The sequence below is a fragment of the Genypterus blacodes genome, unplaced genomic scaffold (genome assembly GCF_046128005.1).
Source record: "Genypterus blacodes isolate CSIRO-AG114 ecotype Tasmania unplaced genomic scaffold, CSIRO-AGI_Gbla_v1 ptg000098l_1, whole genome shotgun sequence".
NCBI classification, from domain to species: Eukaryota; Metazoa; Chordata; class Actinopteri; order Ophidiiformes; family Ophidiidae; genus Genypterus; species Genypterus blacodes.
The window spans coordinates 390,609-414,789 of NW_027466902.1; the positions used below are offsets into that span (position 1 = coordinate 390,609).

At 44.3% G+C, this 24,181-nt stretch overlaps 3 protein-coding genes across 3 annotated transcripts; 2 read left to right on the plus strand and 1 right to left on the minus strand.

Moving 5' to 3' along the window:
• The first annotated feature begins 544 nt into the window (after positions 1 to 544).
• Positions 545 to 9,215, plus strand: LOC143007988 (uncharacterized). Its single transcript, XM_076159512.1, has 4 exons — positions 545 to 1,165; positions 5,522 to 5,741; positions 6,107 to 6,340; positions 6,652 to 9,215. Exons 1-4 carry the CDS (start codon positions 908 to 910, stop codon positions 9,213 to 9,215), a joined length of 3,276 nt encoding a protein of 1,091 aa, XP_076015627.1. The 5' UTR covers positions 545 to 907.
• Positions 9,216 to 10,934: 1,719 nt separating this feature from the next.
• ttc9c (tetratricopeptide repeat domain 9C) lies at positions 10,935 to 12,908 on the minus strand. The gene is made up of 4 exons (XM_076159571.1): positions 12,813 to 12,908; positions 11,903 to 12,265; positions 11,606 to 11,788; positions 10,935 to 11,492 (listed from the first exon to the last, which is right to left on the minus strand). The coding sequence occupies exons 2-4, from the start codon at positions 12,252 to 12,254 to the stop codon at positions 11,371 to 11,373; spliced, it is 657 nt and encodes a 218-aa protein (XP_076015686.1). The 5' UTR covers positions 12,255 to 12,265; positions 12,813 to 12,908; the 3' UTR covers positions 10,935 to 11,370.
• A 4,125-nt stretch (positions 12,909 to 17,033) lies between these two features.
• On the plus strand, positions 17,034 to 23,572 carry LOC143007976 (high-affinity choline transporter 1-like). Its single transcript, XM_076159497.1, has 9 exons — positions 17,034 to 17,150; positions 17,923 to 18,158; positions 18,798 to 18,911; positions 19,214 to 19,369; positions 19,973 to 20,121; positions 20,261 to 20,404; positions 20,876 to 21,029; positions 21,143 to 21,367; positions 21,506 to 23,572. The coding sequence occupies exons 2-9, from the start codon at positions 17,975 to 17,977 to the stop codon at positions 22,057 to 22,059; spliced, it is 1,680 nt and encodes a 559-aa protein (XP_076015612.1). The 5' UTR covers positions 17,034 to 17,150; positions 17,923 to 17,974; the 3' UTR covers positions 22,060 to 23,572.
• The last annotated feature ends 609 nt before the right edge of the window (positions 23,573 to 24,181 follow it).

Sequence of the window (24,181 nt, forward strand, 5' to 3'; positions counted from 1 at the left end):
TGTATTTCTATTTGCCTGAAAGTGCGATGCATGTCGTCATTTATATCTGTCGTATTGGAAGATAGGTATTGTAGAAGATATGTATTGGAAGATATGTATTGTAGAACTGCTTACTTAATTACCGTCTTGCATCTCGAGAATTATTTTTTGGAAACTAATAAAATCTCTTAAGATTTCGTTGTGATTTTGAAGTAAAAAAAAAAAGTGGTAGTTTTTTTTACGCCTATGCTTTTATTTAATTATTTTATTTCATTTCTTCACATTTTCTCAAATTGAAAAGCACTTTTAGATACATGCACTGCATTGGTATTATTAATAATTACATTGACAAAGGGGTTTTAATGGGGTCAGCACATACACACATGATCAATCCCCGTGGGAACGCTTGCATATGAGAGCGGCTGTGCTTTGGCATTCGGGGAAGTTAGCGGATATTTCCATGTGTCCATTCGAAAAACTTCCCTGTCCAATCCCAGCACAGCTCTGGCTCCTCCTCCTCTTCCTCCTCCTCCTCCTCCTCCTCCTGCTCCCGCTGCACCTCCTGATCCCACATGTAACGTTATCTCCGTCTGTCCTTTGCATTGTTCCAGGGGCGCACTCACACCGGGACCAGGGGACTTTGTGCGGATGTCACCGGGACACCGAGCTCGGATTCATGTGACGCACGGCTCGCTGATGTCCCGTCAGGCCGCCGGTGGCTTCAGTCAGCATGGTTGCCCGGAAGGTATATATGTATGGTGATATGTAGGCACAGGAGGGACGATATTCTCCTTCATACTGCGTTGATTGTATGTGTGTGCGGTTGCTATGAGGCTCCTGTGGACGCGTCTCGGTGCCACATCTCAGCCTGTCCGTTACTAAACCCGTATAACCGAGCGTCGCTCGCGGTCCCGCACCTGCAGCCAGGATGGCCGCCCGCCGCGGGTGCGTGAACTCGCTCTGGTCAGGAACAGACCGCGTCCGGATTGGAGAGCGTCTCAGAGCGACGGTCGCCGGGGTGCTGGAACTGGAGCTGCTCCGGTGTAAACACTTGGACATGGTGGACGCCGCTATGGAGGACCGACGCACCGACGCCGTCGAGGAGTCCCGGGTGGAAGAGAGCGCTGCGCCGGAGTGCGCTGCTTCAGACGCCGAAGGAGGCTCTGCGACATCCCGCAGGCAACAGGTCAGTCTGTGCGTGTGTGTGTGTGTCAGCTCATAGCCGGGATCCCTGGCAGATCGAATGATTAAATATGGATGCGGGGATGAGGGTGATCAGCCAACAAGCCTTTGCCTCCGCAGACCATTCGACAGATTGTATCGCTGCCAGGCTACACATGGTGGTTGAATGGTGACAGACCTGATCGGTACACCAGTGTGTGTGACCGCCACATGGAACTAATGTCATGGAGGTCAGGGTAACGGAACTGACAACTGTCTGGCTGTGTTCCCCAAGCCAAGGTTATAAAGGGGGATTTAACCATGTGTAGGTGTTAATGTAGAGAGCAAACAAGCAGGTCCTGGCACAGTATTGCTCTGCACTGTGGGTCTGTCAGCTGGAAAGGTCATACTGGCAGCCGGTTTGTATTCATATCACTCACACAGTCGCTGTGATGACGAGGGCCGTCCCATAGCTGCACCCTGTCCTGGCCGGGATAAAAGTGCAGTTTCATCACTTGAGCTCTTTTATTGTGAAATGCTGAACGCTCCAGTGGAGTGTGACCTACTCAAAGAGGTTAGGATGTGATCTCAGTCTACACTCAAACACACGCACACACACAAACATAACCCATTTCCCAACCTTGTCCTGAAATGGATACAGAGGCTCTTTTGTATTCAGTATGTGGAGAATGTGGGTGGACGTGTAATGGACACGGACAGGATCTGAACAGGTCCTCCATCATTCTGAGGCCTGGGTTTTGGGGTTTTACTCACTTGTGGCAGAAACAACAGAACCCAAATTTAACCAGTGAAGTAATTTGAGTGTGAAAATCTGTACATAATGAATTTGCAATGAAGAGAAAGATGAGATTAACCATGAGATTTTGGTGACAGTATATATTTGATCATGAATTGTCAAATCTTCCACTTGCCAATCCTAGCCTACATAAATTTAGCGACTTCAGCGTTGTCACTCTCATAAGTAGTGTAACAGTGTAAATGTGTGCTTGACACAACTGAGTGGTGCTACTCAGCAGCTTGCAGCACAATGTCAACGCGTTCTTTCCTAATGAGGCCAGAGAGATAACGTTTGCAGAATGCTATTTAGTTAACGTCATATTCTGAAGTAGGATGAGGAAAAAGATAAACAAAAATAGTCAAATCTGTTTTAATGAGACGGTGAAATAAACCATTCTCCCATCTGAGCACGGGTATCTTGATGGAAGTAGTTCAGCTCATGATGTTCTGCTTAGCTACCACCCACCTACCAACATCTTCTCTGTAGATCGCCCTGTGGTGCTGAGAGATCCTGTGGTGAGGGTGAGCAGCATTACTCATTCTCACCTCTGAAGGGAGCTTGGAACTCTGCCCTCTGCCTAAGCTGGGCTCCACCAACACACTCATATTTCCATAAAGGGAAATTCTTATTGTTGTTGCAAAAGTGACCACAACAACTGCAGTCACAGCCCCCTCTCACACACACCACCACCACCAGGAAAGATAAAGTGAGAGAGTAACTATCTCAAATAATAGTTAAATTCAGCAGATTGAGATTATAGCTGTATAATGTCATCTATTAGGGAAACATATTTAAAAATGTCTCATCATACATTTCGGTATCTTGGTGTGCCTGGTATAACTGGGTATAACAGTCAATTATTGATGAATAACTTGTGTGGGAAAATTTCGGGGGTTTGTTGTGTGTGTGTGTCCACCAAAACTTCCTGCTCTATTCCTGAAGGCAGCCTGTCTTAAACTGAGGTTTAGTATAGGAAAGCATCATCTTACACAGAGAGCCATTACTGTGACCTGTGGAGTGAGACAGCTTTTGTCTTTGGATTTTGCCTCAGGATCTTTCTGAGCTGAAAATATCTGCAGTGTTGATATTTGTGTGTGTTATTGCACATTTCCCCCTTTATATCTATGACTAAAGCTGGAATGCACCACATTATTGTAAAGATGCAGTGTCATTTTTAAAAATTCCAGTACCTTATGAATAATGCACGATACATACTGAACATCGGAGAAACAAGCAAGTACTGCATTTCTGACAACCTTTTACTTCTGTCCTACATTTGTCCAAATCTGACCAAACATGATGAGCAACACAATTTGTCTTGCTTTGATGACATAGCGCAGAAATTAAGTGTGTGTGCACTGCTTTCCGGGGCTGCAGTCACTGATGCAATATCATCCAATCACCATACATTTTCTACATCATGTTTAAGTGGCGTAAAAAGGCTGCAGTCCTCCCTCACATGAAGCAATATCAGATTACAGAGCTTGGAGCAGACCCCCACCTGCCTGTCTGTCTGCCTATATGATTTGATCACACACTCCTCTCTTTGTAACATTATATGTTCGCCTGAGGACTGAGCGATAATGTAATTTTTAAAGCTATTTACCCATCCAAGTTGTTGTCATGCTTTAGTGTTGTTTCGATGGATCTGGGGGTTCAATGTAAAGTGAAGCCCTAACAAGTGCAATGAGAAACATATGCATGTGTTCAGCTCTGTAGTAATGAGAGGAGATTACGTGCGTGGGCACTCGTGGGTACAGAACAGACAGCACAGTACCCGCACGCACGTCAACGCCACTGGGGGAGACTGGCTGGCGTACGTATGTGTGTGTGTGTGTTCAGGCTCAGGATGGGTTAAATATTTTTCGTGAGGCCTGTTGTACTGTTGTGGTTCTGTGTAGGAGGAGAGGAGAGCGAGTTAGAGAGCGAGCAGCTGTAGCTATGGTGAGGGGGGGAGAAGGATATTACAGATTGTGTGTGTGTGTGTGTGTGTGTGTGTGGGGGGGGTTATTTGTTGAGGGACGTGTGGGGGGTGGGTTCCTCCAAGATGCCCTTCTCTCTCGCCCGGCAACCACCCCCTCCCAAGCGGGGCCTGTCCCTCCCCACACCACCTTCGCACGGTGACTCACTCTTATTTCTCAGTCTGCTTGTCTTTTTTCGTCCCTCCGTCTCATTTTGGTCACCCACTCGCTTGCGCTGCGCGCCTTTAAAGACAACGGAAAGAAGAACAGCAACAGAAAAAAAAGCGACAGGAGTGAGTCAAAGCTTCTAATCTCTCAGAGCTGAGAAGAGATAAACCCAAGATGGGTCAAAGTCTGAAACTCTTTCGAGCCCTCTCCTTGCGCCCCTGTCCAACCCCCCTTCCCTTCTGCCGCTCCTGCTGCTCTTTGTTACGTCATCTGTCTTTTCCCATTATCCAGCAAATCCCCCCGCAACCCACCTCTCCCTCCTCTTCTTTTACCCCTGCAGTGAGTCACCACCTGTATTGTTTCACAACAAGGGGGATTGATCAGTGCCACTCACAATGTTTCTGTTGTCCGAGCTCGATCAGTATATGTAGGGGCCTTGGCTGTTGTCCTATATGGTGGCTGGGGAGAGGGGGGGATAATTGGAAAGGGTGGGTGGGTGGGTGGGTGGGGGGGAGGGAGGGGACCTCTACCAGCCCTTACTAATCTAGGAAATGGAGGCACTTTGCCAGAGAAGAGAGAAGAAGCAAACTTGACGTGGCAATTGTTATTCTTGCTCTTGTGTGGGGCCTCATTCTTGTCTGTTCTTGTAAGGGAGCTGACATCATTGGAGTGTGTGTTTGAGTGTGTGTGGTAAATGACATCACGCCTGTATGTCTTTTCACACTGGTTCCATTGTGTCCATCCGGTCAAACATATTAAGCGGTGGGCTCCACAGGCTTCATTGTAACACATCGCGGTGATATTCACTTTTGTTATCACATTAATCCTATTTCAGTACACACGCCTCCGTGGATATTTAGGAAGATTGACCTCCAATGCTAGTTGCCTTGGTGATCTGCTACTGGCACCATCTGAAAACCTCTTGAAATGTACGCCTGGAGACAGAATGAGATAACACATTTTAACACAAATAATTAAACCCCATGAAGGTACAGATAATAAAGAAAGTTACTCTTGATTCTAGAAAATTAAGTTCATTATTGACTCAGTTTTAGACGACTCTTAATTCAAAATTTAAGGGAAAATCGATGAAAGAGAGCCGCTTAGCAAGCATGTCTTGCAACTAATCTGTGTGATCAATATGAGGGAGCAATCTGCTTCTAGTACAAACACAACAATGATAGTTGTCTCCGTAATGTGAATATTCACATCCAGGATCATGTGAAAAGACCTAATAAATATAGAAACAATTATACAACAATCAGTTACATAAAACTCACGAGATATTGCAGTTGAATAGTAAAACAAACATTAAATGATGGTGTTGAAATGATGCTGACCAATAAAGTAGAAGGCACCAGTCGATCTTGAAATGGCTGAAGATGAAACCCATTGAGTTACAGACTCTCCTTAACACTCTGCCATAAGCCACCCCATGTTTTGTCTTTCTCAGGCTCCCTCCCCCTCTGATGTGATGGTAGCACCCAGTCAGATCAGCCAAGTGGACTGTGGCAGCACCCCCGGGGATGGGACAATCCATTCCACCACTGGTAGGGGTAGTAACTTGCGCTGGTCTACTCTGTCCTGGGACACCCCCTCTGACCTGCTGTCCCCCCCAACTCCAGACCCCTGCAGTGCTGTCCACCTGGAAAGTGACTCAAGACCAAGCTCAGGTAGGACTGCTGGGAGAACTAGACATTCCTACCCATGGTGGTCAAATGTGTAAGAGAAGTCCTGTTAAACATTAATCAGTCTCTTTTCACCCTTGTTTACACTCACCTGCTGACGCTGCACTCACACATTCAGTTTCTAATCTTGTCGGTGTCAAACTCTTGCCACATTATTTTCCAAGTCCCTCGGTTTCTGCTATGCACTCACACACATACCATGGTTTCCACTATCCTTATAGTTTCTGTGGTTTTCATGCTCATTGCTGTTGTTTGATATTCATTTGAACAAAAGACCTGTGGCTTATCACTTCATGTTGTCAGACATGTGCACAGACAGGCAGAGTCAATTTGTTTCTACTCCTGTAAAGGTTTCTATTCAGTGAGTGGGAGCTCTCTGTCAGACTCCAGTTACTCCGTGTCCAGTGATGCTGCCCCCGGTGGTCCAGTGCTGCTGGCCAAACCACTGAAGCTTTGGGAGCAGGGTCCATTGTCTGGAGACAACAGTGAGACACTGTGGTCAGAAGCTACAGTGCAGCAGGAGCAGCCTGCACTGCATAACAACCAAGAATGTTTGGAGCCGACAGAAGGGGGAACAGCATCAGGTGAGCTGATGTATACAGTACATTGTTTATCTCAGTAGCCAGGTTTCTACATTCTTTTCTTGTGATAAAATGAAAATGGCAGTTTGAAGCATTTCCATTGCGTCCATAGGTTATCCCAAGTTGCTTTCATTAACATGGGCTTCCAGATAAACCAAGCAATTAACTACTCTGCTTAACAAAAACCTGTTGGACTGGACCTCATGGGGGACTGGATGGAGACAAATGACTTAGAATATCATAGTTCATTAGAGTTGATTTACTTATTCATGAATATTTAAAACATCTCCAATTATCCTTATTGTCTGTTACAGTCCCGAGTGACCTTGAAGCGACCGGTCTGAGCTTTCTGTCTGACCTCTGCTCAAGCCATGGTGACCCCCAGCCCTCTTCTCTCCTCTCCGTCCTCGATCCCACCTCCCCATCCTCCATCTCCATCGTCCATCCAAGACCCCAGCTGGACCCTCGCTACTGTATAGACCTGGTGTCCCGTCGGACTAAAGAAGTATATGCCTACCCCAGCCCGCTGCACGCCGTGGCCCTCCAGAGCCCCCTCTTCACCTCTTTGAGCCAAGAGCAGTCAGCATCTTCAAGCCCAGATGAACCCCAATCTGATGAGCCATTGGGATCTGACTCTTCCCCAGTGCTGTCTCTCCAACCTCAGCAGCCCCCTACTCAGGCCTCCTTCACGCAACTGGAACAGTACATATCTCGACTGGTTCACCAGTACCACAGTCGCATGACCTCTTCCATCTACGATCTCACTCCAGCTGCCATTCCCGTTCCAGTCATGCACAGGGGTCTTTGCACCCATGGCAAAGGTCACGGTTCCACACAATCCCTCTCTGCTTTTGAGAGTCACAGTACACCCTCCACTCTGGCAGGGGGCAGTATCACCCCCTGTAAGTCATTGCTGGGTAACTCTGCCAGAGTCAGCATCAGCACTACAGGGAAAAAAGCAACCAGGAACTCCATCAACCTGGGTAACCTTCCTTCAGCAACTGGAGAGGACGTGAACATAAATCTACATCTCAACCTCAACTTGAATCTGGCCCCTGCTTTAAATTCTACCCGGGGACTGGTTGACAATTCCAAAAATGTCAGTTGTGGGTCTTTGAAAAGTGACTTTGCGACGGGTTCCACTGCTTCTGCTACATCACTGTCCTCCTCTATAGTCACCCCAGCTCTTAGAGCTCGGCCTCGCATATCCACCTGTCCCTCTAGCCTCAGCCACCGCAGTTCACTGGAGGTCACTTCAGGGTCTGGAGCCAGCTCTGGAACCGGACCTCCTGCCTTCTCACGCTCGCTGGACTGGAGCAGCGGCGCTTTGCCTGAAAGTGGCATTTCGGTGTTTGGTTCAAATTCCGAATCAGCTCCTGGGTCTCAGCGTAGCAGCTTCATTCAAGGGTCCATGCCCAGCCCCAGCTCCAAGCTAGTTAAAGACACAGACATGGTGGATGAGATCTCACGCCTATCTGGCCTGTCTAGGGCTGTTGTGGTCGGACTGATGGAACAAGGTGTGGAGCTAGATATCGATTGCTTTCAAGGGGACACAGGAAGTGAGGCAAGGGCTTCAAGTAGATGTAATTTGACGACCCACATGGAGCAGTCAAATGACTACACAAGACTGATTGATGTGAATCCGCAGAGACCGATACAGCTGTCATTAAGCGTCACGCATTCTCCACAGTCACAGTCCAGTCTCACCCCTCCTCGCTCACGCTCCCCGCTGTCACACTCCAGCAGCCCCATACATCCTTATCAGTCTGTTCATATTCCCTCTACCCACTATTCCACACACTGTCACTACCAGCAAACCTCTTCCCCATCTGATCTTCCCTCCTCGACGGCCTCCTCCCCTGCATCTCGACCCAACCCCAGGGGCCGCTCCCCTCCCAGACCTCTCCAGCCGTCCCCCCTGGGTGCCACCCCGCTCTCTGTTTTCCGAAGGGACGCACCCTTTCAGTGCTCACTGCCCCGTGCTAATACCAGGGGCTCCCCGCTGGATCATGGCGGCTTCCAGCTGAGGGGGGGTTCACTTCGGCAGAGTGGGGGAGGAGGTGGGAGTGGTGGTGGTTGGAAGAGGGAGGAGGGGGAGGGGCTCTATAGAGGGAAACATGTGTCCCACAAGTTGGTAAGGGCGGCGACAGTAAGCAGCTATGCCAAGAGTGAAGACTACAGTGCTGTTTGGAGAGAAGACGAGAAGCAGCAGACAGCAGGCCACACATCTAGGAAGACCTCCAACAAGCTCTGGAGAGGTTTGGAGGGACGCATCTGGGGCAGGGAATCGGAGCGTGACAAGGAGGAGATGGACAGAGCCGAGTATGGTTATGGTTGGAGGAGGAACAGCAGTGGAAGCTGGAGGAAGGAACAGCAAAGAGTGAAGGCCACATCCAGCAGTAAAGACAAAAGGCCTAAAGTAGACAGCTCACCCAGTTTCTCCAAGAAGAGGGGGAAGGATGACGGAGAGAAACGCGGCTCCAGCCTCAGGATTTCAAGACGGGCCCTCTTCCGCAGCGAGTCCCAAGGCATGCTGGTGCCTCGTACCCAGAGTGAGGAACCCACAAAGCGTGCACACTGGGTCTCCTCCCTAGATGTGGGTCAAGGTGGTCTCAGCTTCAGAGATGAAGGAGTCAGACTGCTAAGATCAAAAGAGGACAAACGCCTGTCTTCCACCGCCAGTCTCTTCAACCTTTCCTGTTCTCAGAGCCTGGAGGGCAGCTGTCACTCCCTCTCACCTCTCTCCTCACCTTCCTTCTCTCCGTCACCTCCTCCACGGATGCACCTCCAGCGCTCCCGTTCACTGAGAGACTTAGGGAGGAAGGTGTTTGGCTCCATGAGGTCTCTGAGTCTCAAACGGAAACCATCCAAGAAGTGAGATATGGACTGTAAAGGGACAAGCACTACACACATCTTTCATATGCTGTATGAAAAAACATCAGTAATGGTCGTTGGGATATTTTAGTTGCCATGGTTTCCAAATGCAGATATTTATGAGTCTAAGTTACAGTTAAATATGCATTAGGTCAACAATCACCATCAAATCTGAGAATATCCGCCATTCCCGTCATTCAACACCAATATAAAGTGTCAAGTCTTCTCAGGCCATAGCTACATAATATCTGCAATTAATTGTATTATAGGTTCAGGTCATTCATACTTGGAATGTTTTTGTAAATTTTAAAAGACAGATTGTATAGTTACTTTTTATACCATAATAAAATCACGTCAGTTTTCGTCCTGACACGTCTTGCAGCAATGAACCGTTACGGCGGAAGAAACAAGACTTATTATGAGAAGTATTCCTTTGACCTGCAAAAGAACTGCAAAGCATGTAGAATGTTCATAGTACATTTCAATGGAATTCTAATATCTCATTGTCTGCTAGAAAGTTAAGGCTTTGCAGCCTTAATAGAGGTACTGTTCTGTGTACAACCATGACAAATAACTCTATATATATATTTAAAAAAATATCACTGGGCATTTAAGCAGATAGCCTTTAGGTTTAATATCACCTCATAAAACTGGCTATAAGCAGCTTCAGTAAAAAAGTATTGATTGAATGCTCTTGTAAACCATGAGAATGTATGAACATGAATGTGTATGTGTTCACCTTACCTGCATGCTGCTCTGTGATGCTGTTCCGTGATCATAGCTATTGTGAGAAAATGATATTCTTCTTTGTTTACGAGCAATATTGCTTTGAAGTACAATCATGTTGGCCAGATACTGACCGAACTCAAGCAAATACTCTTTAACCGGATATTGTGCTCAGGATTTTGAAATGTATATTGAACCATTAAAATATTTGAAATAGTTATTTGAGACGAAGTGTGGCTTCTCGTGGCTTTATAATAAATAAAATTAACTTCAAACTAAAATTGCACTGTGCAATATATACCCACAGCATACATGTACTGTATATTATACACTAAGATGGATATTAGGCCTATGGAAGACCTACGGAGCCTGGGTTGTGATAATTTAACGCTTTTCAAATAAATAGCTATCAAATAAATGACACATTTAAAAAGTAATACATTAAAAACTATTTAATCAGACCAGATAACTCAAGGGCTGTGAAAAAGGGTACAAAGACAATCTCTGTGGGGGGTTGGGGGGGATTTTTGTTGCGATTTTAGCGTGAAAGTGCTGTCGTGCATTCTGAGACGAGAATACAAAGAAAACTCAAATCGCCACAAAATCAAATGAAATCCTAGGAACAATCGGCTGTTTCAATCACTCTGGCAGCAACTAAAACTACAACAGGACGAATGAAGTGTTGCTGTGTTCTTTTGTCCATTTGTGATATTATAAGTATTTTGTTCTATCGTGTTGTCAGCTAGTCACAGTTTGTTGTAGAAGTAAGAATATGTACATTTCATAAATAAATCAGCAATATGAAAAAGAGCTTGAAACTCGCCAACAGCTCAAAGTGTGAGTTTCCGGAGCAACGGGCCTTGGACCTTTGTTTCACACTTTAAACTTGATATGGCACACCATATCTGTAAATGATTTGGATATACATTTAAAAAAGGAATTTACTGGTTATAATTAGACATGAAAAGACAGTATAATGAAAATAAATCATTCACCGGTCATAACAAATATTTTAATATCATTTAAAAGTATGTGTAGATCAGTCACTTCTGTCTGTCATTCATAAGATAGAACCGCCGTGAAACGCAGCATCAGAATATGCGGGTTTAAACTAAACCAAAAAGAACCCAACAATATTTCCCCGTTGCTAGGAAACCAACGTCTGTGGCGTCTCGTTCCTATTTTCAGCAGCATAATCTCTGCTCTTCTGTTGGCTGCACTCCACGATTCTGTAGTGACTGTAACGTACATTACCTCCCTCACTTGCATGCTCGGGCTGTTAACCTCACACACACACACACGCACACACGCACACGCGCACACGCGCACACACACACACACCGCTCTCTCAGGTGGTCCACCATCAGCGGAGGTTAAGACGAGTCTTTGTCAGGTGGAGGCTTCACTTGTGTGTGTAGCAGACTGAACCTTGGTTAATCTCCAGAGCTGCTCTTCAGGCTGGATGAGAACATGTCGCGGTACATGGCCTTTTCCTTTTGCAGCTCGTAACTCAGTTTCTCCTCAGCCTTCTGCAGATGTCTTCTTACATTGGTATCTGCAACATGTCAAAGACTGGTAGTGGTAGTTATACTAGTAGTAGTGGTGTTGTGTAATGGATGATGAGCGCAAGTGCTGGGTGGTTGATTCTACAGTGATGAACCATCTTACCATTAGGCTGCTCCCTACAGGCCTGAGTGAGGTACTGCTTGGCGGTCTTTGCGTCTCCCAGCTCCAAAGTGGCCACCCCTGCTCTGTAGAGCGCTTTGACATCACCCGGTCTCCACTGCAGTACCCGCAGGCTGTACTCCCGGACACGAGCGTAGGAGACACTTTTCTTCTGCAGTAAACATGCTGAGACAGACAGTGAGACAAGGAATAAAGAGAGGAAGAGCGGCGGGACAGATTCAGAGGAAACAAGTGGTCAAAGTGGTGTGGTGTGTGAGTAGATGGCTTGGTTGTATCTACCTGCTAAGTTGTTGTAGCAGTCCACTTGTGTGTTCCTCAGTAATGTTTCCTGTGTGGGTGAGAGAGTAGGCAAGTCGGGTCCGAGTCCTCTCAGGCTGCTCGTGACCTCAGAGTCCATGGTCCGCAGCATCAGCAGGGCGTGGTGGTAACGGCCGATGGCAGACCGGATCTTCTTCTCCTTGTAGAAAGTGTTGCCCTCCGTTTTCATCCTGGTCGCTTCCTGCAGCTGGGCGTCCAGTTTGGCGGGGGTCAGTTTGGGCTGATGGAAGCCGGAGAAGCTCGGTTCTGGTTCTGGTTCTGTTGCTGCCTCCACCTCTAAACTTTTTCTTTTCTGTCGTCCCTTAGTCTCCATGTCTGCAGTGGCTGTGAGGCGAGAAGCCAAGACACACACACACACACACACGGCAATGTTCTTCTCTATTTGTACATTGATAATCATTTATGACCAATTGTGAGATACGTTAGTTAAGTAGTTAAAAACTGAATACTATATCTACTGTTGCTATTACTATAATATATAATATATATAATTTACATTACTTTTACTCCAAATGTTAAATATTTCGCCCCTTATCGATTGTTTCAGTTTCGAAACTAAAATGTAAGCGCGTGCAGTTTTACTGTAATCTATATCAGTAAACATTTTTAATAAATTTTATGTTTTATTAAAACAAAAAAACGTTATTCATCGGAATATTATGGCTGATTATTCATAATAATAATACGTTTCAACATGTGTCATAAGTGTTAATGTGTAACTAACTTTCAACTACAGCCGAGCTAGCTAGCAGCGGTTTCAAGCTAACGTCACACCAGACACTGGCGCTCGCTGTCTTCATTCCAGAATGTTCTGTCAATTTAGGTTAAAATTTAAATTAAAAAGTGTTCATGTTTATGTGCATCATCTTACCTTAGAGGCCGGAGGAAACACAGCTAAGACGCGCGTTCACTCCTTTTAAAGATCATTCCGCTAGCGTATCTTCTTCGTTTTTTATACACTGATCAATCATCCTCCTACAAGGATTATACTGCCACCACACGGTCGAATCAGAAATTGACAACACTTTTTATGACTGAGAAAAGAAGTGTTGATTGGGAACTATGGAGTATGATAATGAATAAGGAGAAGAGGGGACGGTGACCCTGGTCAATGGCTTGTACAGACAGGTTGTTTACAACGATGTTATTGGAGATAAATAGTTGTGTTCAGTGTCAAAGCAGAGGATGTGAGGCCACCTTATCCCACTCATTACTATTATTTTACTTTTTTCTTTTATAAACATACAGGAGGGAGGAGAGGCAGAGGGTTGGAAAGAGAGAAGAAGGGAGAAAAAAATGTAATTTTCAAGTAAATTAAAAGGGTGAAAAACAGAGCAACAGCAGAAAGCCACGGCCACCAAAGGTTGTGTAGAAATGGCACAATATTGTGGGCACAGAGTCCTGAATGACATCAGTGTTGTTGGTTTGATGATCTCATAGGTACAGTTTCTACAGGATGATGTCAAACATCAGTGCAGGCAGTTACAGATTGCATCATAGGGTGTGGACAAAGACAAAGAAAAGAAAAAGAGGGACACACAAGGAGGGCAAAAACAAAAAGGGAGGCTATCCCAGCCAGAATGCTGCGATAGATAGAGATGGTCCCTCTTAGTGGTGCCCTGAATGTAAGCAGGTCTTCCCATATGAGTTGAGGGGGAGGGGAAGGATAGTTTAGGAAATTGTTGGTGGCAAAGTGTCTCATTTCGAGGTACTTAAATTATTGGTTTGCAGGTAGTCTATGTTGTGTTGACAGATTAGAGAAGATGTTAAAATTGCAGTCCGAATACAGATCGAGGAAACATTGCCTTTGCGGTGTGTACCTAGAAAAGTTGCTGAAAGTGTCCAGAATGGACAGGACAGATGGAAGACTAGATATGGGGTCAGATAAGTAGAGCAACTAAATCATCCGCGTAAAGAGGTAGTCGATGTTTGAAACCATTACGATGACACCTTTAAAGAGAGTGGAAGACTGCGAAGAGATGGCCAGTGGTTCAATGCTCAAGGCAAAGAGGAGTGGAGATAAGGGGCAACCCTGGGGGGTCCCCCGGTGTAGTGTGAAATATTCTGAACAAATATCATTTGGATGGACTGGGGTGATGAGTATAATAATCTAATACAGTTGTATTTTCTGATACATGTTTATTCTGTCTATTTTAAGCTGCTGCTGGAATACAAAGAAAATAACCAAAATCTGTTAATTTATGGGGCGCATAAACATGTTGCTTAAGTAAAGACATGATGGCAAAGAAACCACAGCAGTTAAATGCACATTATTTGTAGTTATTTGTTTCAGAGAGTTGTTGAAAATTCCCAGGTTGCCAGGAAGTACAGGCAATTTAATCACAATCTTCTTCTCCACCCAAAAAAATCAATTTCCTGAGAGGTGATAATTGTAGAAAATGTGTATAACTATTTGATCAGTTTGGTGTATACTTATTTGGTAAAATATCCAGAAACCATGCTTTTGTCACGCCTCCCGGTTTGTTTGCAAACATTATTTCATTTTCATTTTGAACTTCAGATTTCTCGACCTCTTCAGGTGTTTTGGTTCTGTCACGGTGTGTCAAATCTACTTCCTGTGGCAACCAGGTAGTTTTTACTTTGAGCAGGTCCCATCTCTCAGGAAATATCTTCAAAAGGAGTTCTCTTTTTCCTGGAATTGGTTCAATGAGTGAACTTTGATGAATTCAATTCAATTCCATCACCCATGCCAACATAACTCTGTACTTAAGTAGCTTATATACAGTATATGAGCCCTAACCCCAGGCTCCCCTGCCACTCCTTTCCCCCCCAATTTCAGGAATGGTGCTTGTTGCAACTCATAACAAAAAGACATGCACACACCTCATAGCACAGACACTCCCTCCAATTATAGTAGTATAAGATTAGATATCATCTGGTGAAAAGCACCTCTGCTGCACCCTTTCCAGGGCAAAGAGGACATGATTGGAACTGCTTATGCCATTTGGAATTCAATATGTTTTATTACATACCAAGTCATGTTATGTCAATGTCTACATTTCATCATCTTTCTGTAGTGGCTGTGTGTCCCCTTCGTCCTTCTGAATCCTTCCTCAGCTGACATCACCAAAACGGCACTCAACTTCACCTTCCAGACCCCCTGGATTGGTAGAGTAGATGCAGACAAGGCTTGGCTGTGGATGGATAAGTTCCTTGTGATGGTGAGTAGAACATTCTTAACATTTCATCTCAATACATGCGTGCATTAAAACTGATCAACCATTCTTTTCTCTCAGGTTCTTCCTTTGCATATTTTTCTTTGTATGCCTACTACTCCTTACTCTCTGTCTCAGCTTTATGCAACATATCATAAATAGCTGAGTACATTGGATGCAGCTGTTACAGTCTTACAGCCACCCCTGAACAATAAACAAATGAACAGTTAAAGGGTTACGGTTCGAGATGAAAGAGTGAGAAAGTTAGTTTGAGTTTGTTTTTGATTTCTTTGTCCCATTCTACCAGGCATCAGACAGGGAGATCCAGTGGGTGATTTGTCGCACTGTGGTGTTGGTAGGCGTGGCTGGTACAGCACTCACCTCCTTCAATAACAGCATCATGGTGTTATGGAACCTGGGCTCAGACATAGCCTACAGCATCATGTTCCCTCAACTCATCTGTGTCCTTTTCTTTAGCATCTCCAATGGCTATGGCTCCTTCTTTGGCTTTGTATTTGGCGTGTTGTTGAGAGTGTTTAGTGGGGAGCCATCCTTAGGATTGCCAGTTGTCCTCCATTTCCCAGGTTGCACTCTTGAGCAGGGTGTTTATGTCCAGCATGCTCCAATCAGAATTATCAGCATGCTGTCTACCATCTTTGCCACATTGTTGTTCTCTTATCTGACTTCACTGCTCTTCAACAATGGACTGATTCCTGAGAGGTGGGACCTGCTCAAAGTGAAAACTACCTGGTTGCCACAGGAAGAAGAATAAACATTGACACAAAACAAAAAACACCTGTAGAGGTTGAGAAATCTGAAGTTCAAAATGAAACTGAAATAATGTTGCAAACAAACCAGGAAGCGTGACAAAAGCATGATTTCTGGACATTTTACCAAAGACACCAAACTGATCATATAGTAATAAAAGTTTTCTACAATAATCACCTTTCAGGAAATGGATTTTTTGGGGGGGTTAGACGATTTGGATTTGATTGCCTGTTCTTCCTGGCAACCTGGGAATTTTCGACAACTCTCTAAAACAAATAACTACAAACTATTTGCATATACCTGCTTTGTAGTTTCTTTGCCATGATGTCTTTACTTACTTACATGTTTATGTGATCTAAAATAACTGGAACAGAAATTACAGCAGTTAGATTAGATTATTAGCAATTACATTATTACACTCATCACCACAGGCCAGTGTCCATACAAATGATATTCGTTCAGAATATTTCACACTACACCGGGGGACCCGCCACTATGCCCCTTATGGCCACTCCTCTTTGCCTTGGCCATTGAACCACTGGCTATTTCTTTACAGTCTTCCACTTTCTCTAAAGGCGCTATCCGTAATGGTGTCGAACATCGAACTATATGTGGATGCTTTGTTGCTCTACTTAACTGACCTCATATCTTGTCTTCCAGCTGTCTTGTCTTTTCTGGACACCTTTAGCAACTTTTCTGGGTACAAAATAAATATCTCAAAGAGTGAATGTTCCCCTATTAACATATTTAGTTTGCAGCCCCGCCAAACAGACTTCCCCTTTAATCTCAGTAGTCGTACCTCGGCATCAATGTGACACGTACATTCTCAGACATCCTGTCTGAGCATGTTTGCAATACATGCTTAGTGTTGGTACACCAGTTGTTATACACATAGACGCATTTTCATTATAATAGATGTTAACAGAACTATGATCAAATGAAGAAGGAAGGAATAAGGATAAAGTTAAAGGTCTTTGACAAAGTAAGTGGATATGAGTGTGAAAGGGATGGACTCATGCGGATTTTATCTCCCTCTCTATTTTTTGGTTATCTTCAGGAAGCCTTCCATCTTGTCATAGCGCTGAAAGACGTGTGTATCCCGGCCATTCATAGAACCAGATATGCCAGTTTAGTAACACAGGCGTCATCATTGAAATGTGCAGCCAGCTCCGCACGGGTATGCGCAACCAGTATCTCGAGGAATAGCTGTGAACAATTCACGCGTGGCAATACTGATCCACGGGAAAACATCTGACCTCGGAGTGGTAAGCTTGCTGTGTTCCTCTCCTGTTCAACCCCCGGTTGAAAACCACATTTTGATCACATTAATTATTATTGCACAAGCAGTACAACAAAGGTAAAAAGTTCTACATCTGACGCAGTGAAATAATGTTGAATAGTCAGTCTAATGGTCTGTCAATATTTGCTCAGTAGCGTTTGTCTTAAGGGCAGCATGTCAAACAGATGCTTACCTGGCTGGGGTGGCCTATACATTCTTAGTGTTGGTACACCAGTTGTTAACCACATAGGAGCATTTTCATTATAATAGATGTAAACAGAACTGTGACCAACACTCTTTGAAAAAAAGTCAATTGAGAATATATTACCATGCAAAGATAATGAGAAAACATGCCAATAGAATTTTACCAATGAGGATGTGTTAAATCAAAATGGCTTATTAAGATTAACAAGCATGGTTAAACAAAGCATATAGGAAACTGTAAAATGGGTCAAATGGAGTGCTATTACCCACTTTGTCACAGGCGTACATTTAGAAAATGTTACTAAATGCTTGGAGAGACCATTTGAGCGTATAAAAGTAGTGGTCTCAATTTCACATGATCCTCACTGGTTGTTGCTGTACCTGGAATCACTGTCATGTCATCTATTTATTTTGTTATTTAGAAGGCCTACATAAGTCTTGTGTTCTTTGTCCTCATGGCTTTCTCATGGCTTACTATCCTTTTATATAGCTCAGATGTATAACTTGTATAAATATTTCATGGGTCATCATGTTCATTTCATTTCATCACTCAGTCTTGCCAAAGAATAGCAGAGAGATCAGACAGGATCCGTCAGTCGGTGTACAATGAGCCTGAACATTCCAGGAGTGGTGATGATGGTGCTCTTCTACCTGCTGGTGCTGGGGACCGGCATATGGGCATCAAAGAAGTCCAAGCGTGTAGAGAGCAGCAGCTCAGGAGGCCGGACAGAGATGATACTGCTGGGAAATCGAGGAATCAACTTGGTGTTGGGAATCTTCACCATGACAGGTGAGACCATATAGGGGAAGGTGTTTAGATTTTTATTTGATTTACTTTGATATCTTCAATAATGAAGAAGATGAACTTTGTCATGGAAGAACCTTGTGCAAGTGTTCGGAAATACATTTGAGTGTATTGCTTCACTTTATGTTAGTCTGGTCTCTAATAATGATGTCAATATTGCTAACAGTAACAATTCTTATTTTTGGCAGAATCTGATTTTTAGTCAACCGGTCACCCTTGAAAACCCAGCAAAGACATTAGAATAAAAAAAATTCATTTTGCAAATCAAAAATTTGATTTCGAGTGACAGCAATGCTGAACCAGAGACAAAACATATGTATTTGGATAGTGGGCTTACAGGTCATAATATCCCTATACAGGTCAGCAGACTGGCCCATAGACCAACTCATTCATGCTCATATCCAGACAAACAGGCAAATCATCCACCTGTGTGGTTTTGGAGGTGGGAGGAAAATGGAGCACCCAAAGACAACTAAATTTAAAATCTACTGTAAATAAAGGCTAATGACTGTGTGTGTGTGTGTGTGTGTGTGTGTGTGTGTGTGTGTGTGTGTGTGTGTGTGTGTGTGTGTGCGCGCGTGTGTGTGTGCGTGTGCGCACGCATCTGCTCTGTGTTTCCTACAGCTACATTTGTTGGAGGAGGTTTCATTGTTGGTTTGGCAGAATCAGTGTACAGACCGGACCAGGGGTTGGTCTGGTCTGTATTACCAGTGGCAAGATCCCTGACTGTCGCTGTTGGTAAGCTGTTTTAACCCATCCATTCTCTAAAGATGGATGGATCCTTTCTGGGTCGTGGGGCCATGTTAGAGCCTATCCCAGCAGCCAGTCGGCGAGAGGTCGCCAGTCTATAGAGTACACCATGGATAGGTCGCCGCCCTATCACAGGGCAAACACACAGAGACAGACAACTTACACACACAGTCACACTTCCATTCACATCTAAGTTTAGAGTTATGCTATGATTGTGATATTGTCTATGAATGCCTTGCCTTGCCTTGCCATAATGCAACAAAACTCATAAGACCTTTTCAATTCTTCAGGTGGGCTTTTCTTTGCCAAGGCAATGCGCGACAAAAAATATGTGACAATGATGGACCCAATACAGATCAAGTATGGAAAAGTACTATGTGGAGTCTTGTCTCTGGCACCAATAATAACTGAAATGGTGTGGGTAGCAACAACTCTTACTGGCTTAGGTAAGTGATGTTGATATCATTTTGCAGTCACATTTTCCAAATAATAGTGTTATTTAATCAGTACACTGTAATAAATATGTATAAGTTGATGGATGATGTTTATGACATGTCTCACCATCACTGACTTCAAGACATCTATGTTGTTTTAAAAAATAATTGTCACATTGATTTGTGAATATTTAAGTGTGATAAATATAACAACCCAGCAATCACTCTGAGAACTTTTGCAAGCTTGTCTGTGGTGATGCCAGGTGGTCAACATATCAGAAGCTCTCTAGCAGGCAGACCTTTTCTGTGGTGGTACCACATGTAAGACAAAAGGCATCTAAAAATTCTCTGGCCATGAATCTACTTGAACATCCCTGGAGAGACCTGAAACTAAATAGTGGTTCTGTGGCGCTCCCCATCAATCCCATCAAGAGTGCAAGAGGCAGCATTATCTAGAGATGCATGATAGATTTATGAAATGTAAATGCTATTTCAGGCTTTAAAACATTGTTTATAAGTTCTAGAAACAATCTAAGACTCTACATGACCTGATGGTCTGCAATACTGTGGTTGTGTGTGTGTATATGTGTGTTTAAGAATGTGTTAAATCTGTAGGTGCAACCATGAGTGTGATCCTGGATTTGCCATATTCTCTTTGCATATGGATCTCAGCCACAGTAGCCATCATCTACACACTGCTTGGAGGACTCTACTCTGTAGCTTACACAGATGTAGTACAGCTAATTCTTGTAATTGTCAGTTTGGTGAGTCATTATTCAACCAAATACTATTAATTGAAGCAAAGAGGACATGATTGGAACTGTTTCTGCAGTTTTGGAATTCAAAATGTATTCTTCCATACCGAGTCAAGTCAATGTCTACATTTCATCATCTTTTCTGTAGTGGCTGTGTGTCCCTTCCGTCCTTCTGAATCCTTCCTCAGCTGACATCACCAAAACGGCGTTCAACTTCACCTTCCAGACCCCCTGGATTGGTAGAGTAGATGCAGACAAGGCTTGGCTGTGGATGGATAATTTCCTCGTGATGGTGAGTAGAACATTCTTAAAATGTCATCTCAATACATGCAGGCAAGCATGAAAACTGATCAACCATTCTTTTCTCTCAAGTTCTTCCTTTGCATATTTTCCTTTTTATCCCCACAATATCACAAGAAATCTGATCCCTGAACAAGAACTAAGGGTTACTCCCCTGGACTACATCGTTTAACTAGTTGAGGTTAGGTAGCGCGGGCATGTTGAGCACACTGTGTGTGTGTGTGTGTGTGTGTGTGTGTGTGTGTGTGTGTGTGTGTGTGTGTGTGTGTGTGTGTGTGTGTGTTGTGTGTGTGTGTGTGTGTGTGTGTGTGTGCGTGCGTGCATGTGTGTAGGCTGTGCCGAAGATCTATCATCATAAATAGCTAAGTACATTGGATACAGCTGTTTACAGCCTACGCTCAATAAGTAACTCAGATAAAATGCTCAACCACACCCCTTCACAATACTCTTTCCTTTTTTGAAGAGTTTGGGTAGCCTGGGGTGCCAGGACCTCCACCAGAGGCTGCTATCAGCCTCTTCATCAGCCACAGCCAGGCGCATTTGCTTCGTTGCAGCTGGTCTTACCTTGATCTGTGGAATTCCTTCTGTGTTGATTGGAGCAGTTGCAGCATCAACAGGTGGAATGCATATTTCACCTTCTGTCTTTCTCAGCTTAGACAGTCAAATGTATTCACATACCCTGAACTGTTGAACTGAAATATTATTGAACACTTAAATGTTTGCATTTAAGACTGGAACATGACCTCATACGGCTCGCCATCCCCATATGAACGCGGGGAGGCCAATCTGATTCTACCCATCACTCTGCAGCACCTTACCCCAAACTACATCTCCGTGTTTGGAACTGCAGCTGTAGCTGCTGCTGTTATGTCGTCAACAGACTCGCTTCTCCTGTCAGCCGCCTCCATCTTCTCAGCAAACATCTACAAGAACATCTTAAGGACAAAGGCAAGATGTGGACAGAAAGAGTGTGTGTGTGTGTGTGTGTGTGTGTGTGGTGGGGGGGTCACTGTCAGAGATGAAACAGTGAGAAGAAAGCTCAGTTGTTTTAGTTTGTTTTTGATTCCTTTTGTCCCATTCTACCAGGCATCAGACAGTGAGATCCAGTGGGTGATTCGTCTCACTGTGGTGTTGGTAGGCGTGGCTGGTACAGCACTCACCTCCCTAAACAACAGCATCATGGTGTTCTGGATCCTGGGCTCAGACATCGCCTACACCATCATGTTCCCTCAACTCATCTGTGTCCTCTTCTTTAGCATCTCCAATGGCTATGGCTCCTTTTTTGGCTTTGTATTTGGCGTGTTGTTGAGAGTGTTGAGTGGGGAGCCATCCTTAGGGTTGCCCATTGTCCTCCATTTCCCAGGTTGCACTCTTGAGGAGGGTGTTTATGTCCAGCATGCTCCAATCAGAACTATCAGCATGCTGTCTACCATCTTTGCCACATTGTTGTTCTCTTATCTGACTTCGCTGCTGTTCAACAATGGACTGATTCCTGAGAGATATGACCTGCTCAAAGTGAAAACTACCTGGTTGCCCCAGGAAGTAGATTTAACAGACATTGAGACAACCGAAAAACCCGAAGAGGTTGAGAAAACTGAAGTTCAAAATGAAACTGAAATAATGTTGCAAACAAACCAGGAGGCGTGACAAAAGCATGGTTTCTGGAAAAAAAATTCCCCATATCTAGTCTTCCAGCTGTCCCACTTTCTGGGTACAAAATAAATATCTCAAAAAGTGAATGCTACCCCATTACTAATTAAGTTTGCAGCCCCGCCAAACAGACTTCCCCTTTAATCTCAGTAGCTCGGGGTTGAAGTATATCGGCATCAATATGACACGTACATTCTCAGACCTCCTGTCCGCCAACTACACCGCGCTCACCATGACACTGAAGTCTGACCATCTGAGATTGAACTGCATACATATGCACCATGTTTATCTCATAGAATACCAAACAATGTTATTACTATTTAACTAATACTATACCCTTCATATTTCACATTTCTGTCTGTCCACATATCACTGTCACAATTTCCCTTCACATTCCTTGAAATTCTGGGAATCCCCTGTAGTTCCCATATCAGCTGTGATTCAGTCTTTCCTGATGATAGTGAGATGAAAGCGCGAGAGTGTCTGGTGTCTGCTGGACTGAATCCTCTTAAAAGTTACTCCTATTGCGCTCCTTTACCTTCTCTGTACGTAGCCCGCTAGCAGCCATAAAGCCCCGTGAGATGTAGCTGTGTGCAAGACAGAGGCCCTCGCACCGCAAATGAGACACACACACGCTTCCTCATGAAATAAGTATATTTGGCGTGCGCTTGCTTGCCTGCTAACATCGCCTCATGTTACGGTGTCACCAACGTAAACAAAATTGACAGCAGGACTGACTTGGCTTATAATCATTTTGTGACGACAGAAGGGGGCGAGATGTCTGTGAAATCGATAGGGTAGAAATTTAAACAGGTTTACCAAGTGGCGTTGTGTGGTCAAATGTATGTATTATTAGAACCTTTAGCGAGCTACTCAGAAACGGGTGGCAAGCTACTGGTAGCTCGCAAGCTACTGGTAGCTCGCAAGCTACGTGTTGGAGGCCCCATCGTCTAAAGTGATTTATGAATATTTAAGTGTGATGTATGACAACCGAGCGATCACTCTTTTGCAAGAGAGAACTTTTGCAAGCTTGTCTGTGTTGATGCTAGGAGGTCAACATATCAGCAGCTCTCTACCAGGCAGACCTTTTCTAAAAACTCTTTGACCATGAATCTATTTGAAATATCCCTGGAGAGACCTGAAACTAAATAGTGGTTCTGTGGCGTCCCCATCAATCCCATCCAGTGATCAAGAGGCAGCATTATCTACAGATGCATGATAGATTTATGAAATGTAAATACTATTGAAGGGCTTTAAAACATTGTTAATAAATTCTAGAAACAATCTCAGACTGATAATCTGAAATACTGTGGTTGTATGTGTGCATATGTGTATGTACAGCCTGATGTATAAGAATGTGTTAAATCTGTAGGTGCAACCATGAGTGTGATCCTGGATTTGCCATATTCTTTTTGCATTTGGATCTCAGCCACAGTAGCCATTATCTACACAGCGCTTGGAGGCCTCTACTCTGTAGCTTACACAGATGTAGTACAGCTAATTCTTGTATTTGTCAGTTTGATGAGTCCCTAATTAAACTCTGAAATATTTCTTGAAGTCAAATTTCAAAATCTTAAAAATATATTCAAAAGGAGTTCTCTTTTTCCTGGAATTGGTTAAATGAGTGAACTTCGACGAATTCAATTCAATTCCATCACCAATACCAACACCATATGCACCCCCTACATATCACACACACAAACACATGCACTACAGCGGGGGTGCAGGGCAGCCATTCTACGGCCGCGTGGAGCAGTTAGGGGTTCGGTGCCTTGCTCAGGGGCACCTCGGCAGTGCCCTGGAGGAGCTTTTATCCAGTCATATTTCAGCCTTAATGTGTTGCCAGTGTCCATGAAATCTGCCCTTAGGCCTTCAGAATCAACAGTCCGGCCGCTTGTAGCTTAAAGTAGCAAACGAAACTGTGGTGTTAACCAATCAGATTTCGAGTTGGCTACTACGGGCCAGCTAGCAGGCGTACGATAATGTCAGCCCATGCACGTCTTTTGATTGCATACGCACTATTGAGAGGCAGAGCTAGCAAACTGAACTTGAACGAGCTAATTTGTGTAGATTTCTACAAGGTGAAGTGGTTTCTTTTCAACCCACAATGGCTGAAGGA

What these genes read in the sequence shown, in the direction of transcription:
- LOC143007988 (XM_076159512.1), top strand. Translation starts at nt 908, where the DNA reads ATGGCCGCCCGCCGCGGGTGCGTGAACTCGCTCTGGTCAGGAACAGAC. An exon ending in CGACATCCCGCAGGCAACAG is followed by an intron (nt 1,166 to 5,521) that starts GTCAGTCTGTGC and finishes TGTCTTTCTCAG; the next exon opens with GCTCCCTCCCCCTCTGATGT. An exon ending in AGAAGGGGGAACAGCATCAG is followed by an intron (nt 6,341 to 6,651) that starts GTGAGCTGATGT and finishes TGTCTGTTACAG; the next exon opens with TCCCGAGTGACCTTGAAGCG.
- ttc9c (XM_076159571.1), bottom strand. Translation starts at nt 12,254, where the DNA reads ATGGAGACTAAGGGACGACAGAAAAGAAAAAGTTTAGAGGTGGAGGCA. An exon ending in CTGCTACAACAACTTAGCAG is followed by an intron (nt 11,789 to 11,902) that starts GTAGATACAACC and finishes TGTCTGTCTCAG; the next exon opens with CATGTTTACTGCAGAAGAAA. An exon ending in CTGTAGGGAGCAGCCTAATG is followed by an intron (nt 11,493 to 11,605) that starts GTAAGATGGTTC and finishes GACATGTTGCAG; the next exon opens with ATACCAATGTAAGAAGACAT.
- LOC143007976 (XM_076159497.1), top strand. Translation starts at nt 17,975, where the DNA reads ATGAGCCTGAACATTCCAGGAGTGGTGATGATGGTGCTCTTCTACCTG. An exon ending in GGGAATCTTCACCATGACAG is followed by an intron (nt 18,159 to 18,797) that starts GTGAGACCATAT and finishes TGTTTCCTACAG; the next exon opens with CTACATTTGTTGGAGGAGGT. An exon ending in TGGATAATTTCCTCGTGATG is followed by an intron (nt 20,405 to 20,875) that starts GTGAGTAGAACA and finishes CCTTTTTTGAAG; the next exon opens with AGTTTGGGTAGCCTGGGGTG.